Source organism: Equus quagga, chromosome 14 (assembly GCF_021613505.1).
Source record: "Equus quagga isolate Etosha38 chromosome 14, UCLA_HA_Equagga_1.0, whole genome shotgun sequence".
NCBI classification, from domain to species: Eukaryota; Metazoa; Chordata; class Mammalia; order Perissodactyla; family Equidae; genus Equus; species Equus quagga.
The window spans coordinates 53,022,298-53,039,908 of NC_060280.1; the positions used below are offsets into that span (position 1 = coordinate 53,022,298).

A 17,611-nucleotide genomic window follows, 5' to 3' on the forward strand; every position below is an offset into this window, starting at 1 on the left:
TTGGAACCAAATTAATGTGAATGTTTATTTAAAGCAGTCAGCTATTGTTATTGTTAAAAAATATTTGTCAAATACCTCTTACCTTTAAAGAATAATTTGAAATATGAAAAAAGTGAAAGCTACATATAGTATTGTTGATAATTGTGTATTTCCAAAAGGAAAATATTCAGCACTATGTGTGCCTGTGTACTCTCCAGCTGGTGAACATTAGTAATATACATTGACTACTATGCTGCTCTTTCTCTGGGTTGTTCCAAGAAGAGGTTTTTCTAAAACTATAGCTCTAATTGTGTTGCCTAACAGATCAGAAGGATAACTTTGCATTTCAAATTGTAAGTTAATAATTTTGCTTGATTATAAATAGCAGACATTTATGTTATTTTGTAAAAAACAGTAGTCTGGACAGATAGCTTGCGTACCAAACTGTGCAACTTCTAAAGCTTGCAGCTCTGGGTCTGTGACATAAGGAAAGTACAAATTAAATGCTGTGGGAACTCAGAATAGGGATAACTTCCAATTGGAAGGGGAAATTAGTAAAAGAAGGATCAAGTGAGCTGGGCCTTTAGGGAAGATTTTGATGTGTGGAGAAGGAGAAAATAACTTTCCCTATTAGGAGTGGTAGCAGAGATATGAAAGTAGAAATGTTTGTGGAATATGGAAAATTCCAATTGAGCTGATGTATAAGGTACCTGAAGGTCAGAGGGGGATATAAGGAAAGGTTGGTTGGTTCAGTGATTCTCAATTTTGGCTGTAGTTTGGAACCACCTGGGATGTCTTTAAAAATTTCTGTACCCTAACTACACCCACATTAAGCAGTTAAGTATATCAACATATTTGGCAGTAGGACACCAGGCATTAAGTTTTTGAGCTCCCTGAATGATTATAATATAGTTGAGAAATACTGTTGTAAGGACTTTTGAAAGGTTTCTTGATGAATTTCCTCTTTGGTATTTGAATTAGTATAAATAAACCAAATATAAACATAATGTTCAAGCATTTTTATATATATGAGACCCTTGATTTTTGCATTTGTGAGCAAAGAGCTCATGGTATATACTTTAGTGTTCTTTGAATCTTTACTAATTTTTGTTAATATATTTGCCATCATATTATTGTCATCATTTCAATTAATTTTTTTCTAAAAGTATAGAAACACAAAGTTCTAATATACTATAGTTAGTCTCTAAGAATTATTAGTCTCTACTATTAGAGTTATAGAAGAATTTATTTTTAGTTTCCTCATTTATGAAATGAGCATAATAGTACTAACCTCTGGGTTGTTCGTTGCAAGTGTTAAATGTGTATTATCATCATTTTCTAAATTATGCATTTCTGACTTTTTGATTTTTATATAATAAGCATTTACTGCTTTGCTGTTTAGAAAAAAATAAAACAAATAAAGCATGGAAACTTCCTGATAGTAAATACAGTTAAATTATATCATTGGTTTCCCAGACATTTTAGATTCTCGTGTCAATTAACATTGGAAAAGCATTCCATAGAAAATGTCATTTTAGAGTGACATATTTTTGGTATTATGCTTTTAAATATTGAGTACATTAAAATTGATTGGAATGCCATTTAAATATTCCTGTAGGATGCTAGTGAGCAAAAGACAGAACTTGAAAGACTGAAGCACAAAATAGCAGAAGAAGTTGTTAAAATTGAAGAAAGAAAAAACAAAATTGAAGATGAATTGAAAGAAGTACACGTAAGTTTAAAAAAGGAAACATTGTAAGACCATTTAAGTTTTTGACTACCAGGTGTGTTTAGGAGTTTAAGCATCATTTGCTCAAGTTATTTTCTAATAATATTATCAAATGTGGCTTTCAACCAGAATATTATTTATAAAAGAGAAGCAGGAAGGAAAATCTGCCAAGAGAAGCAAATCAACTGATGGGAATTAAAAATAATCTTTGTTTTCCATAAACTATGTTGTTTTGACTGTAGAGGAAAAAAAGAGAATCGTAGGTAAATTAAGACAAACTCCTAGGCTCTTTTTCTCGAGAATTAATTAGTTAATCTTAGAATATAAAGAGCCTCTTGAAAATGGTAAATTGTTTCAAAACAGATTTTCCAAGTTAGACCATTGCAGTTCTGGTGGCAAGAACTCTTACTTTCTCAACTTGAACATTTTGGTACTTCGTGTGTTTTAAAGCATTTTGATATTTGAAGACAAAGGATATTAGTGACTAGAGTCATTTTTTAAAAAATGACAAATATTCAATAATTTGTAAAGAGTTAATGATCTTTTCGTATATATTTTTTCAATGTATGTCTTTTTTGTCTTTTAGCCTCTAGTCAGCGAAGCTAAGCTAGCAGTTGGAAACATTAGGCCAGAATCTCTTTCAGAAATTCGCTCACTGCGTATGCCACCTGATGTAATCAGAGACATTCTTGAAGGAGTTTTAAGGTTGATGGGTATCTTTGATACATCTTGGGTGAGCATGAAAAGGTAAGTTTTTGAATTTGTGAAAAATTTTATTATTGTACCAATGAATTACACATTCTTTCATATTTTAAAATATTTCTTATATTGCTTCTGAAACCAAACTTCATCTGATTACCTGATTACACACTTTGCCCTGATCTTTCAGGATATTCTGTGCAATCATATAGCAAGATCTATATTTTCCTCTCTCCAAAGTGATTGTTAAAAGTGTCAAAAGAGGAGAAAAGGAATGCCTTAAAATGTTTAAGAGCATCTAAATAAATATAATCATTTATTTGATCCTCACACCGTGTAGAGCATTATGTTTACTGTGATTTACTGATGAGGAAAATACTGTTATTATTCTCAAAGAGTCTTGTACTGTTGGCAGAGACAGAGAGCGAGCAAGAGCCCCATAAATAATACAAGAGAGATGTATGCTGGAAGAGAAAAGGCTGAGTAATAACTAACTATGCAGCCATGTAGCTTCAGGTTTCACATTATAACAATGGTCTTATAGTTTATGCTGATACTCAGTTCCATTTTAGGATTTAGGTTGAGGAGCACTTTAAATAACTTTCTTAGAAAAAGAGTCAGAAAAAAGAATAAAATTTTCTTGCATGTCTTAGAACATATGAGTAACCAGTAGTTCACATAAGGGGATGTGGGTAGATTGGAATTCCTTCATTTCACTGCTCCAGGTTAGAAAGAGAACATTAGAAAAGCTGTTGTACATCTTTTTGGAGTTCCTCCTTGTTGTCTATGAAAAATGATGGATAGTACATTAGAAGCTTACATACGTTAGTATCCTATTTTTTGTTGACTAATAGATTGAAAGTATTGCATACACTATTTTGTTAAATTGACATTTTTGTCAGAAATAGAAAATTTTATTTAACTCATTTGAAGTACTATGCTTTAATTTTAGTTTCCTTGCCAAAAGAGGTGTGAGAGAAGACATAGCAACCTTTGATGCACGAAATATTCCAAGGGAAATAAGAGAGAGTGTTGAAGAACTTCTTTTTAAAAATAAAGGATCTTTTGATCCAAAGGTAATTTTTAACAGTTATGCCATAATTTCCCTTTCCATACTATATAATATTCTGCTTGTTAAAATGTGATGACTTTTCATTATCGATTGTTTAGATTGCCTGAAAACTAAAAGTTAAGAAAAATAAGCTGTAGGTATTATAGATAGAAAGAATTCACCAGCAGAATTAGGTAAACTGGAATCCAGGTTTGTGGGGTGCAGATTATCTTAAGTGGTTTTTGAATCTTACTATTTGCTGTTAATGGTAAGTTCCCAGTTTATCATTTTTTAACTTACAGCTTGCCTGGTATGCTTTCTTTCTTCCTGTGTACTTGTCATAAAATAACAGAATCTGTTAAAGACTACTTGTATCCAATTTCAGTGAGTAGTTTAACTTCTATGATTCTCGTATTTTTTTAGATTCCTTATTCAAAATATTAATAATTTCAAAATTGCTTTTATGTAATAAAGATGTATTAGCCCATGTACAGAAGAGAAAGAGTTGATGCTTGAACATTGTTGTGGGCAGATGTATATTGGTAATAAATGTGACTAACAGCGTTTTTATGTTGATAAAGTCATTATTTTAAAGATTGTGTTTGGTTCAGAAAGATTTATTTTGAAGCAAAAAGTAGAGATATCTTAATCAAATAACAATTCACCTTATTTTAGCTATACACCCAAAACTTCATTTTGGGGGCTAAATTATTAAATAGGTGCTTAAGTAAAATATACTAGAATTAACTTTGCTTTTATTTGCAATTAAGTTAGGATGCTGGATAACTTGTGATGTACTTTTTCAGAATGCTAAGCGTGCTAGTACTGCAGCTGCTCCTTTGGCTGCCTGGGTTAAAGCAAATGTCCAGTATTCCCATGTCTTGGAACGAATTCAGCCTTTGGAAACTGAACAGGCAGGATTAGAATTGTAAGTGGTATATAAAATATAAACAATTCTTTTATTTTCGTCAATTTGATGACTTAGTTATATAAGGATTTCTTTCTTTCTTTCTTTCTTTTTGTGAGGAAGATTGGCCCTGAGCTAACATCTGTTGCAAATCTTCCTTTTTTTTTTTGCTTGAGGAAGATTGTCACTGAGCTAACATCAGTGCCAATCTTCCTCCACTTTATGTGGGATGCCGCCACACTGAGGCTTGATGAGTGATGTGTAGGTCTGCACCCAGGATCCAAACCTGTGAATCCTGGGCTGCTAAAGTGGAGTGTGTAAATTTAACCACTACTCTACTAGGCTGGTCCCTGTGGATTTATTTCTTGTCTATGTCTAAAAAGGCACTTGACAATGTTAAGACATAGGATGAGTCAAATAAATACAATAAATTAGGTATTAAACAGAGCAAAAGAAGAAAAAGCAATTAGAAGGAGACGGATAATAGAACCAACTCATTTTTTTTTCCTACCATCATTGTGTTATTGGAAGGATACGTTGGTGGAAGTTCCTTCAGAAAAGTCTAAAGTTTTGTAAAGGAATAGTATTAAAATACCAAAAGTAAGTTTTGGAAATTTAGGGCTTTTATATTTATTTTCTCCTTCTAAGTTCTAGGAAATGTTTAATATATATTTTCTAAAACATTGTCTCAGCAGGTAAGGGGAAAATGTAACCATTGACTTTTAGGGCTTAAAATTTCAGTCTGCTGTTGTTAAGGGAACATTGTGTTTTATCTCATTTGTTCTATGTGCAGGCTAAGAGGTATATTATCTTCTTGATCAGTTTTTGACATTATCTATTCTTATTTTGGACAAGGAGATTTTTAGCTGCCTAAACTTCTTAATTTTTTCAACATAATTGTGTGTAATTTTTGTGTTCAATCATATTAAATGTTTATATTATTTTGACTACGTAAATATTTTTCACAGCTCAGATGTATCACGTTTTATGAGTATAGTTCCTTTCTTGTATACCTTTTTGTTATTCTTAATATTAATAATTGCTTCATTTTTTTCAATTGATTATTTCTTTCCATTTACATATCACATATTTATCCACAGTCTTTTTGTCAGACCCTAAAATGTGTTTGGAATGTATGGGTTCGGTGTATTTTTTCTTAGCATTACCCCTCCTAGAGCCTTTTGTCCTCCTGTTCCAAAGTAGGTTAGGTCTTTCCTAGGCCTGCTGCTTACACAGCTATTATCTTGAGACTTCTCTTCACCCTTATTCTGGAGATTACCTTTGTCTCTTTTCTGATTGTATTCTTTTATTATGAGTCCCTGTCTTTCTTTCTTTTTTTTGAGGAAGATTAGCTCTGAGCTCACATCTGCCACCAATCCTCCTCTTTTTGCTGAGGAAGACTGGCCCTGAGCTAACATCTGTGCCCATCTTCCTCTACTTTATATGTGGGACGCCTGCCATAGCATGGCTTGACAAGTGGTGCATAGGTCTGGACCTGGGATCTGGACCGGCGAACCCTAGGCCACAGAAGCTGACTATGTGAACTTAACCGCCGTGCCACTGGGCTGGCCCCCTGTCTTTCTTTCCTGGTTGAGTCCTTCATTTTTCTAGAATGCATCCTCCACATTAGCTTCCTAAGAAAGCGTATATGGGACGAAAAATATCTTGAGATCTTTCATGTCTAAATTCATCTATATTTATACTATTATATGTGATCACTAATTGGGCTGGGTTTAGAATACTAGGCTAGAAGTAGTTTAATCTCACAATTTTGAAGGCCTTATTTTACTGCAGTGGTTACCAAAGTGTGGTCCCCAAACCAGCAGCATCAGCATCACCTGGGAACTTTGTCAAAGTGCAAAGTGCATATTTTTGAGCTCCATCCAGACTTGCTGAATCAGACATGCTGGGGATGAGGCCTTGCAGTCTGTGTTTTGACAAACCCTCCTATTGATTTGTGCAGTGCACACATGCCCAGCAATATGCAGTGTGGACCGGCCATTTGATGGCAACCTCTCAATATTTGTGGGTGTTTGGCAGGGCGGAGGTCAGTCATTTCTCTAGAAGAAGCCTCATAGCTTGTGCCTAGGGCGTGGGTAAGAATGGATGGGGGTGGGTGAGGAGTATAAGCTTGACTCCAGAGATGTGTTAAGAGGATAGTCTGCTCTCAGTGGAGGAGAGAATCTGAGGACCAACTCTTTTTAATATCGACTGTTAAACAATCCTCTGTATTTACATCTGTTAGTATCTTCAGAGGTACCTGCCGTCCACATTTGTTAAGCATTTGAAATTTTTCTTTTGGCTTCTCTTCCTGCAGTCGTTTAACTTTTGGCTTTTATGTTCTTGTATATAAGTTATCACCTTTCAAAATTTTATTAAAATTACTCCTTTGCAATACTTTTTTTTTTCATCCTTATGCATGTGTATCTTTATTCCCTTGGTTTCATTTTGGTAGAATTTTAGAAGGGATAGAAGATAAATGAATATGTTTACTCTATGGTTTTTATCCAGAAATATACATGCACAAATGTTTTAAATGTAGACTCCTGGAAGTGGTGTGGTTAGGTCAGTGAATACACTATTAATTTTAGCATGGTTTTCAAATCAAATTCTGAATAAAGGTATTATAACTACTGAATTATTAACAGTTTTTAGTGTCATTTATTTACTGCAAAGTTACATTTTAAGGTGCTGTTGCTGCTTTTGTTGATATATAAAAGTGAATAACCTATAAAATTGAATTTTAGAAATTTGAAGAAAACTGAAGACAGAAAAAGGAAACTAGAGGAGCTTCTTGATTCTGTTGGTCAAAAAGTATCAGAACTTAAAGAGAAGTAAGTAAAGTTTTAAAATGTCTTGTGGATATTTGAAAATATACCACCACTAATTTTTTAATTTTGAAAATCTTAGTTATAATCACTATTTTCACTTATTGTTGTGATTTATCACCCTAAAATGGGGAAGGGCATAAAATAATATAGAAAGTATCCTTTTAAAGAATTTTTTTGATAAGAACAAAAATATTTTAAGTCTGCATTTGTATGGCTATCACTATGTATATTCCTAAGCATTGGAAAATTGAGCAAGAGGAATTAAATGTAATGAGTTAATGCTGAGACTATTTACATTTGGTATTCCCATTTCTTTATTATTTTGACTTTAAGACTATAGACTCTTTTATTTCAGATGATGCTGTAGGACCACCTATTCTGTAATCTTCCAGAAAGGCGCATGATCACGTTAAAAAACTCTGTCCTTTTAACTTTGTACCTTTTATATTGAAAAAATATTCCTTCATGCAAATATTATGTTCAAATTTAAAGACCATTTATGAATGTTATTAATCTTAAAACCTTTCATGTACCTCTGTGTTCCTGTGATTGCTGTTTAGTATGGGATAGAAAATATTGGTATGGGAATTCTTATAAATGTGGGAGCGTTTTCCTTTAAAAATTGTGAAGATTGGAAAACTGGAGAATGTGTGATTAAATATAGTGTATGTTATCACTATACTACCAATAGTTTGGAAGGATTATTATGAAAACCTTTGGAATTAACTTTGAATTTTAAGTGAAACAGAATGGCATTTTTCATTTTAGAGTCATTTTTAAGGATGAATTAATGCTGATTAACATGTAGCTACTTACTATGATCCTTAATTAAGATTTAATTGAGTCCACGTTGTAAATGGCAATCTTATTCTCTTGTATATTTATGGAGAATAAGGGAGTTGAAAAACAAGCATGGTCTATCAATTTTTAAATTCTAATTTGACAAAATTAAGGAGACATTTGCTATTTTTAACATAATTTGTACAGAAATATGCAAGTCAATTTAATTCAGCAAATATTTATTTCAAAATTATGTACAAGATGTGGTATGAATTATTGAGGTGCATCAAGTTGTAGTCTCTGTTCCTAGATCTAGAGCATCGCTGTCCAAAGGAACTTTATGAGATGATGAACGTGTTCTAAGACCTGCACTGTCCACTATGCTGGCCACTAGTGATATGTGGCTACGGAGCTCTTGAAATGTAGGTAATATGACTGAGGAATTGAATTTTAAAATTTATTTAATTGTAACTAATTTAAATTTCAATAACCATATGTGGCTAGTGGCTGCCATATTGGACAACTCACTTTTAAAATTTTATGTCTCGGGGAGGAAGGAATAGGGCATGCAGGCAATAAAATGTACTGTAAAGTATGTGGAACTTAATATAAGACATGCTTGTATGTGAGTTTTAGCTCCTCTGCTGATGATTCCTGAGACCTGTGCAATAATCTTTTTGGGTCTAAGTTTCCATATTTGTAAAATGAGAATTAGAATACTTATTTTGAACTGCTGTTCTGAGAATTAAATGACATGCTATTTTGTGTGTGTGTGTGTGTGTGTGTGTGTGTGTGTTTTTGAGAAAGATTAGCCCTGAGCTAATGTCTGTGCCCATCTTCCTCTGTCTTGTATGTGGGATGACTGCCACAGCATGGCTTGATGAATGGTGTGTACGTCCACACCTGGGATCCACACCAGCAAACCACAGGCCACCAAAGTAGAGCGTGTGAACTTAACCTCTGTGCCAAAGGGCCAGCCCCATGTGTGGGTTTTTTTTTTTTTTTTTGATGCTTAGCACAATCCTGGGCATTTTGTAGGCATTTACATATTTTTTGAAGGACTAAGTAATCATTTGAAATATTTCTATTATATTTAATAACATAAAATTGTACAAGTATTTTTTAAGGAAAATAAAAAGAAAGTTATAAACTTTGGCAAATGGGCATATAGGTATAAAATATATATGGATATTGAACTGGATATTTGAGGTGAGTTTCCAAATTTTATTTATATTTTTCATAGATAGATGTTTGAAGGAGTTAAGAGTGAGAGGTGAGGTAGGCATAAGGAAGGGGCTGGAAGACAGTCTAGGCAAATGGAACATCCTAAAGAAGGGCATAGCAGATAAAGGACAGGGCATTTTCTGAGAATATAAAATTCTTCGGATGTTGACATATAGTTTTGCTGGACAAACTGAAAAGATTGGCTCTCTTATGACAAGGCCTTGAATGTCCTATGGAGAAGTTTGTATATAACGTAGTAGGGCATCAAGGCCCTGTAAGAATGCTACACTTTAAATATGTGGTGGTATATGTGTCTGTTCTATTAATATTTTGGACACAAATATTGTCAGTATTATCATTAATTACATTCTTGTATAAAAGTTCACTTTACTACCTAACAATAATTTAATAAACTCCCTCTTAAATCTTTTTACCTTTAACTAAATTTTAATGTTTTCATAGATTTCAGAGTAGGACTTCAGAAGCTGCCAAACTTGAAGCTGAAGTAACCAAAGCCCAAGAAACAATTAAAGCTGCAGAAGTCTTAATTAATCAGCTTGATAGAGAACACAAGAGATGGAATGCACAGGTTTGTTTAAGAGCAAGAAGTCTTAAAGAGGCTTCCTTTAAAGCAACGGAAATCTATAATGTAATGTATTTGTTAAAAACAATTAAAAAGAGAAATATCCATTACCTTTAACTGGCTTAAGATAAATGATCTAGATGTTAATGGCCATTATGTGAATTCATCTTTAAGCAAAATATCGTCCTTATAAGAGTGAATTTTAGACAAAGCAACCTGTTCTCTTTTAGTTTTCTGTGTTGCTGAGGGGAAGGGCAGGGGTGAAAATAAGTTGATGGAGAAGTTAGGACTCTTTAGAGATTTTTTTTTTTTATTGAGTTAATGATAGGTTACAATCTTGTGAAATTTCAGTTGTACATTAATGTTTGTCAGTCGTGTTGTAGGTGCACCACTTCACCCTTTGTGCCCACCCCCCACCCCACCTTTCCCCTGGTATCCACTAAACTGTTCTTAGTCCACATTTTTAAATTCCTCATATGAGTGGAGTCATACACAGATTATCCTTCTCTAGCTGGCTTATTTCACTTAACATAATTCCCTCAAGGTCCATCCATGTTATTGCAAATGGAATGATTTTGTTCTGTTTTGCAGCTGAGTAGTATTCCATTGTATATATGTACCACATCTTCTTTATCCAATCATCTGTTGATAGGCACTTAGGTTGCTTCCAAGTCTTGGCTATTGTAAATAATGCTGCAATGAACATTGGGGTACATAGGACTTTTGGGATTGCTGACTTCAAGCTCTTTGGATAAATACCCAGTAGTGGGATGGCTGGATCATATGGTAGTTCTATTTTTAATTTTTTGAGGAACCTCCATACTGTTTTCCATAGTGGCTGCACCAGTTTGCATTCCCACCAGCAGTGTATGAGGGTTCCTTTTTCTCCACAATCTCTCCAACATTCGTTACTATTAGTTTTAGATATTTTGTCATTCTAATGGCTGTAAGGTAATATCTTAGTGTAGTTTTGATTTGCATTTCCCTGATGATCAGTGATGATGAACATCTTTTCATGTGCCTATTGGCCATCTGTAGATCTTCTTTGGAGAAATGTCTGCAGCCCATTTTTTGATTGGGTTGTTTGAGTTTTTGTTGTTGAGTCATTAGAGTTCTTTATATATTATGGATATTAAGCCTTTGTCAGATATATGACTTGCAAATATTTTTTCCCAGTAGGTGGGTTGTTTTTTTGTTTCAATCCTGTTTTCATTTGCCTTGAAGAAGCTCTTTAGGCTGATGAAGTCCCATTTGTTTATTCTTTCTATTGTTTCCGTTCTCTGAGAAGGCATGGTGTCTGAAAAGATCCTTTTAATACTGATGTCAAAGAGTGTAGTGCCTCCATTGTCTTCTAGAAGCCTTATGGTTTCAGGTCTCAGCTTTAGGTCTTTGATCCATTTTGAGTTTATTTTGGTGAATGGTGAAAAAGAATAGTCAATTTTCATTCTTTTACATGTGGCTTTCCAGTTTTCCCAGCACCATTTGTTGAAAAGACTTTCTTTTCTCCATTGTATGCCTTCAGCTCCTTTGTTGAAGATAAGCTGTCCATAGATGTGTGATTTTATTTCTAGGCTCTCAATTCTGTTCCCATTGATCTGTGCACCTGTTTTTGTACCAGTACCATGCTGTTTTGATTACTGTAGCTTTGTAGTATGTTTTGAAGTCAGGGATTGTGTTGCCTCCCGTTTTGTTCTTTTTTCTCAGGATTGCTTTAGAAATTCGGGGTCTTTTGTTGCCCCATGTGAATTTTAGGATTCTTTGTTCTAATTCTGTAAAGAATGTCATTGGGATTCTGATTGGGATAGCATTGAATCTGTAGATTGCTTTAGGTAGAACGGACATTTTAACTATGTTTATTCTTCCAATCCATGTACATGGAATGTCTTTCCATCTCCTTATGTCGTCATCTAATTCTCTCAGAAAGGCCTTGTTATGTTCATTATATAGGTCCTTCACTTCCTTAGTTAAATTTACCCCAAGGTATTTTATTTGTTTTGTTGGGATTGTGAATGGTTTTGTGTTCTTGAGTTCTTTTTTGGTTAGTTTGTTATTAGAATATAGAAATGCTACTGATTTATGCAAATTGATTTTGTACCCTGCAACTTTGCTGTAGTTGTTGATTACTTCTAAGAATATTCCAATGGATTCTTTGGGGTTTTCTATATATAAGATCATGTCGTCTGCAAACAGCGAGAGTTTCACTTCTTCCCTCCCTATTTGGATTCCTTTTATTCCTTTTTCTTGCCTGATTGCTCTGGCCAGGACCTCCAGTACTATGTTAATAAGAGTGGTGATAGAGGGCATCCTTGTCTCGTTCCTGTTTTCAGGGGGATGGTGTTCAGTTTTTGCCCATTGAGTATGATGTTGGCTATGGGTTTGTCATATATGGCCTTTATTATGTTGAGGTAGTTCCCTTCTATCCCCATTTTGTTCAGAGTTTTTATCATAAATGGCTGTTGGATCTTGTCAAATGCCTTCTCTGCATCTATGGAGATGATCATGTGGTTTTTATTCCTCAATTTGTTGATGTGGTGTATCATGTTGATTGATTTGTGGATGTTGAACCATCTCTGTGTCCCTGGTGTGAATCCCACCTGATCATGATGTATGATCCTTTTGATGAATTGCTGAATTCTGGTTGCCAAAATTTTGTTTAGAATTTTTGCATCTATGTTCATCAGTGATATTGGCCTGTAGTTCTCTTTTTTTGTATTGTCCTTGACAGGTTTTGGTATCAGCGCGATGTTGGCCTCATAGAATGTGTTAGGAAGTGTTCCATCTTCCCTAATTTTTTGGAATAGCTTGAAACAGATAGGTATTAAATCCTCTCTGAAAGTTTGGTAGAATTCCCCAAGAAAGCCATCTGGTCCTGGGGTTTTATTCTTTGGGATGTTTTTGATTGCTGTTTCAATCTCTTTCCTTGTGATTGGTCTGTTCAAATTGTCTGCCTCTTCTTGAGTGAGCTTTGGGAGATTGTAGGAGTCCAAGAATTTATCCATTTCCTCTAGGTTATCCATTCTGTTGGCATATACTTTTCGTAGTATTCTCTTATAATCTGTTGCATTTCTGCAGAGTCTGTTGTTATTTCTCCTCTTTCATTTCTGATTTTGTTTATTTGAGCTTTCTCCCTTTTTTTCTTTGTAAGTCTGGCTAGGGGTTTGTCAATTTTATTTATCTTCTCAAAAAACCAGCTCTTTGTTTCATTGATCCTTTCTACTGCCATTTTGATTTCAATAGTATTTATTTCTGCTCTGATTTTTATTATTTCTCTCCTTCTGCTGACTTTGGGCTTCATTTGTTCTTTTTTCTCTAGTTCACTTAGGTGTAGTTTAAGATTGCTTATTTGGGATTTTTCTTGTTTTTTAAGATGTGCCTGTATTGTGATGAATTTTCCTCTTAATACAGCTTTTGCTGTATCCATATGAGTTGGTATGGCATGCTATCATTTTCATTTGTTTCCCGGTAGTTTTTTATTTCTTCTTTAATTTCTTCAATGATCCATTGCTTGTTCAGTAGTGTGTTGTTTAGTCTCCACATCTTTGTGCCTTTCTCAGCCTTTTTCTTGTAATTAATTTCTAGCCTTATAGTATTATGATCTGAGAAGATACTTGTTATTATTTCAATTTTTTTAAATTTGTAGAGGCTTGCCTTGTTTCCCAACATATGGTCTATCCTTGAGAATGTTCCATGTGCGCTTGAGAAGAATGTGTGTTCAGCTCCTTCAGGGTGGAGTGATCTATATATGTCTATTAAGTCCAATTGTTTTAGTTTTTCATTCAGCTCCACTATTTCCTTGTTGATTTTCATCTGGATGCTCTGTCAATTGATGTGAGTGGGGTGTTGAGGTCCCCTACTATTATTGTGTTGTTTTTAACATCTTCCTTTAGGTCTGTTAATAGTTGCTTTATGAATCTTGGTGCTCCTGTTTTGGGTGCATAGATATTTATAAGCGTTATTTCTTCTTGATGAAGTGTCCCTTTGATCATTATCTGTTGTCCCTCTGTGTCTCTCTTTACCTGTCTTATTTTGAAATCCACTTTGTCTGATAAAAGAATTGCAACACCGGCTTTTTTTTGCTTGCTATTAGCTTGAAGTATTGTCCTCCACCCCTTCACTCTGAGCCTGTGTTTGTCCTTGGGGCTGAGGTGTGTTTCCTGGAGGCAACAAATTGTTGGATCTTGTTCTTTAATCCATTTTGCCACTCTGTGTCTTTTTATTGGAGAGTTCAATCCGTTCACATTGAGAGTGATTATTGATGCATGTGGACTTAATGCTGTCAATCTGTCCCTCATTATCTTGTTTTCCTGTGTTTCTTTTCCTGTTTGCTTTAGACTACCCATTTAATACTGCAATTTCTTATGCTGGGTTTCTTAGATTTTTCCTTATTTATGATTTGTGACTCTGTTCTGTATTTTATTTTAGTGTCTACCCTGAAGTTTGTATTTAGAATCTTGTGTATAATATAGTCTATTCTCTGGTGGTCTCTTACTTACTTGGCCAATACTGATTTAGACCCTTTGCTCTTCCCCTCCTAAATAATTATTTTCATTTCTTATTCCAACTTGCGTTATGAATTTGTAGTTAGAATGATAAGATTGTCCTTGCTTTGGTAGTTTCCTTACCTTTACCCTAATGCTATAGTTGAATATTTGCTATCCTATTCTGGTTCTATCCATCGCTCTCCCTAGTCTGTGGATTGTGACCCCTTTCTCCCTTTTTTCTTTTTTCAGGTATGAGAGCCTTCTTGAGGATTTCTTGTAGTGGAGGGCTTTTAGTTACAAATTCCCTTAACTTTTGTTAATCTGGAAAAGATTTAATTTCTGCCTCATATCTGAAGGAAATTCTTGCTGAATAGAGTATTCTTGGCTGAAGATTTTTATCTTTTAAAGCTTTGAATATGTCACTCCATTCTCTCCTAGCTTGTAAGGTTTCTGTAGAGAAATCCGCTGAAAGTCTGATATGAGATCCTTTATAGGTTATTCTCTTCTTTTTTTTACTTCTCTGAGTATTCTTTCTTTATCTTTCCTTCTTGCCAATTGTACTACTATGTGCCTTGCAGTAGGTCTTTTTACATTGACAAATCTAGGAGATCTGAAAGCTTCCTCTACACACGTTTCTCCATCAATCCCTAGATTTGGGAAGTTCTCTTCAATAATTTCGTTAAGCACACTTTCTGCTCCATTTTCCTTTTCCACATTCTCGAGAATTCCTTTGATCCTTAAGTTCTTACTCCTCATTGAATCCACTATCTCTTGGAGATTTTCCTCATTTTTTTTAATTCTTAGTTCTCTTTGTTCCACTGTCTGGAGCCATTCAGCCTGTCTATCTTCAACTATGTTAATTTGTTCTTCTATGGTGTCTACATGGGCATTCAGGGAATTCATATTCTGTTTTATCTGGTCCATTGTGTCTTTCATCTCTAGTAATTCTGTTTGATTCTTCTTTATAATTTCAATCTCTTTTGTGAAGTAACTCCAGAACTCATTGGCTTGTTTCTCTATCTTTCTCTCTACCTCATTGAGTTTTTTGATTATAGCTGCTCTGAACTCATTATCACTTAGTTTACCTAATTCCAAGTCCTCAGGACTTAATTCTGTGTTTTTATTGTTTTCCTTCTGGTCTGGGGCTTTTATAAATTGCTGGATGGTAGAGGAGCGGTTTTTTTGCATGGTGGTAGAATTCGTTTGCAGTTACAGCCTGTTGCCACTAGATGGGGGTCGAGAGCCGTGTGTTCTGAGCTCTCTGCCTTCGGGCAAGATGGTGGCGCCCAGTGCACTTTTCCGTGAGGGAGGGGCTGCTATTCTCCTACGCCAATCTGGATTCAGATCAGTTCTGTTCTCTGGTCTCCCAAGGCCCTGGGTTTATGGGATCCCCACGCACAGAAGATTTCCCCCGTCAGCAGGTTTCCACTGAACCAACGGCAGGAGTCCTGGATGATCCCCCGGTCACGCGGCCCCTCCCCCGCTCCTTCTCGCACCCGTGCAGCAGGGATCGCTGACTCTAGGGGAGGGAGCGACGTTCTCTCCTACCGTTCCAGCACCTCCGAGGCCGACAGCAAGGTTTATGTTCTCCGCCTTCTTGGTATTGTAGGTCTCTAACATGTTGGCATTAGATTTATTCTCTGAAATTCAGTTTTTCCAATCCTTTGTTGTGTTTTGGAGGGGAGAGAATCCTGGGTCAACTCACCCCGCGATTTTGCTCCGCCCCTTCTCTCCTAGAGATTTTTTTGAACTTACCTTTAGCAGAACAGTAATCGTAGGATTTGAAATTGTTGGCCATTTATTTCTTCTTGAAATACTCGGTTATTTTGACTTAAGTATTGTCTCTTGGTTTTATGTTTTATTTCTTTAACCAGTTAGATTCTCCTGCTCACTAGATTCTCCTCATCTCCTCCTCCAGTAATGTTTGATTGCCTTTAATATTCCCTTCCTCAGCTCCTTTCTCTGAAACTATTCTCAGATTATCTCATCCAGTCTTAAGAATATCACCTATACTATGATGCTAACCAGAGCTATATTTCTAGACTGCTGAGTTTTTTTTAAATTCATATTTCCAACTACACTTTAGATTTTTGCATTTAACTCAAACACGTGTCTAAATTAACATATTTTTTTCTTATCTCAAATCTCTTATTTCCTCTCTTTCATCAGGCATCTTTCTTCTAGGCATCAAAACTGAAAACGTGGTTGTCTTAGACCTTTACTTGTTTCATTTGTGAATATCCCTCATATTTTTCTTCTATCCTTACTACCAACCCTTTCCTTTTTTCACCTGAATTCTCTGAACTTGGCTGTCTCCTATCTGACCCTTTAATTGGTCCATTCTTCGTCAGCTGAATTATCTTTCTAAAACCCAGTCTCCATTATATTACTCACTGCCTTGTTTAAACACTTGCAATGGCTCATTATTACCACAAGATAAAACAGAAGCTCCTTTGCATGGCATGGGAAACCTTTGACAATCTTCCTCCCTCCAATCAACTCTAACATCTCTTTTTCATTATTCCTGTGCTGCTGCTCTTTCTGCTCACGCTTATGCTTTAGCCACACTGTGCTTTTATCTAATGTGTCTCTGGGCTTTATCTTTGTTTTGTACCTTTCTTTGTGCTCTCTATATCTTAATTGTATTTTACAAAGTGATGCTAATTCACAATATTTAACTGTGATTGGGATAAAAGTTCTGCTTTCATTAGAATCATTAAGAACTATCAATGACAAAAGTGTTCATCTTTACCAGTATTTTGGGACTTCATACATTTTTTAGTATCAGCAGGGACTGAAGTCTTGTTGATATTTTTACATTTTGACAATTGTGTTCAAGGTGAGTTATTACATTAAACCAATAAAAGATTTTTTTCTGTAGTCAAAATTCTAGTTTATGAATTATGCCATTTTTTTCCATGTTAGAGCATATTTATACATCACACTCTCTCTCTTTTTTCTAGGTTGCAGAGATAACAGAGGAATTAACTACTCTTCCTAAAAGAGCTCAATTAGCTGCTGCGTTTATTACATATCTTTCTGCTGCTCCTGAGGATCTGAGAAAAACCTGTTTGGAAGAATGGATCAAGTCAGCTTGTCTTGAAAGTTTGTATTTAGTTATTCATGAATTTGAAATTTCAACATACTAAAAGTGCATCTTTTGATTTTTGTCATTTTCCTTTTTTTAAATGAGGAAAATTTTCTCTAAAAGATACCATAGTTACTTTAGATTTGCCAGATTCTAAAAATGTTCTGAGAATTGTCCTGTTATAGTGATTCTTCTATTCCTAAAATCACTCTCTTGAAACTGAGACCAGTGAATTATTTTTGATATTGTATGAATGCAG

The 17,611-nt window shown here is 34.9% G+C and overlaps 1 protein-coding gene across 6 annotated transcripts in view; it reads left to right on the plus strand.

Moving 5' to 3' along the window:
- Positions 1-17,611, plus strand: part of DYNC2H1 (dynein cytoplasmic 2 heavy chain 1) — a 289,228-nt gene that overhangs the window by 96,526 nt on the left and 175,091 nt on the right. For all 6 annotated transcript variants that reach the window (XM_046637538.1, XM_046637540.1, XM_046637542.1 and 3 more), the window contains 7 exons: positions 1,598-1,711; positions 2,295-2,455; positions 3,360-3,483; positions 4,265-4,386; positions 7,113-7,199; positions 9,663-9,789; positions 17,228-17,369. In XM_046637538.1, the coding sequence (XP_046493494.1) occupies positions 1,598-1,711; positions 2,295-2,455; positions 3,360-3,483; positions 4,265-4,386; positions 7,113-7,199; positions 9,663-9,789; positions 17,228-17,369 (877 nt within the window). The remainder of the gene's footprint in view (positions 1-1,597; positions 1,712-2,294; positions 2,456-3,359; positions 3,484-4,264; positions 4,387-7,112; positions 7,200-9,662; positions 9,790-17,227; positions 17,370-17,611) is intronic.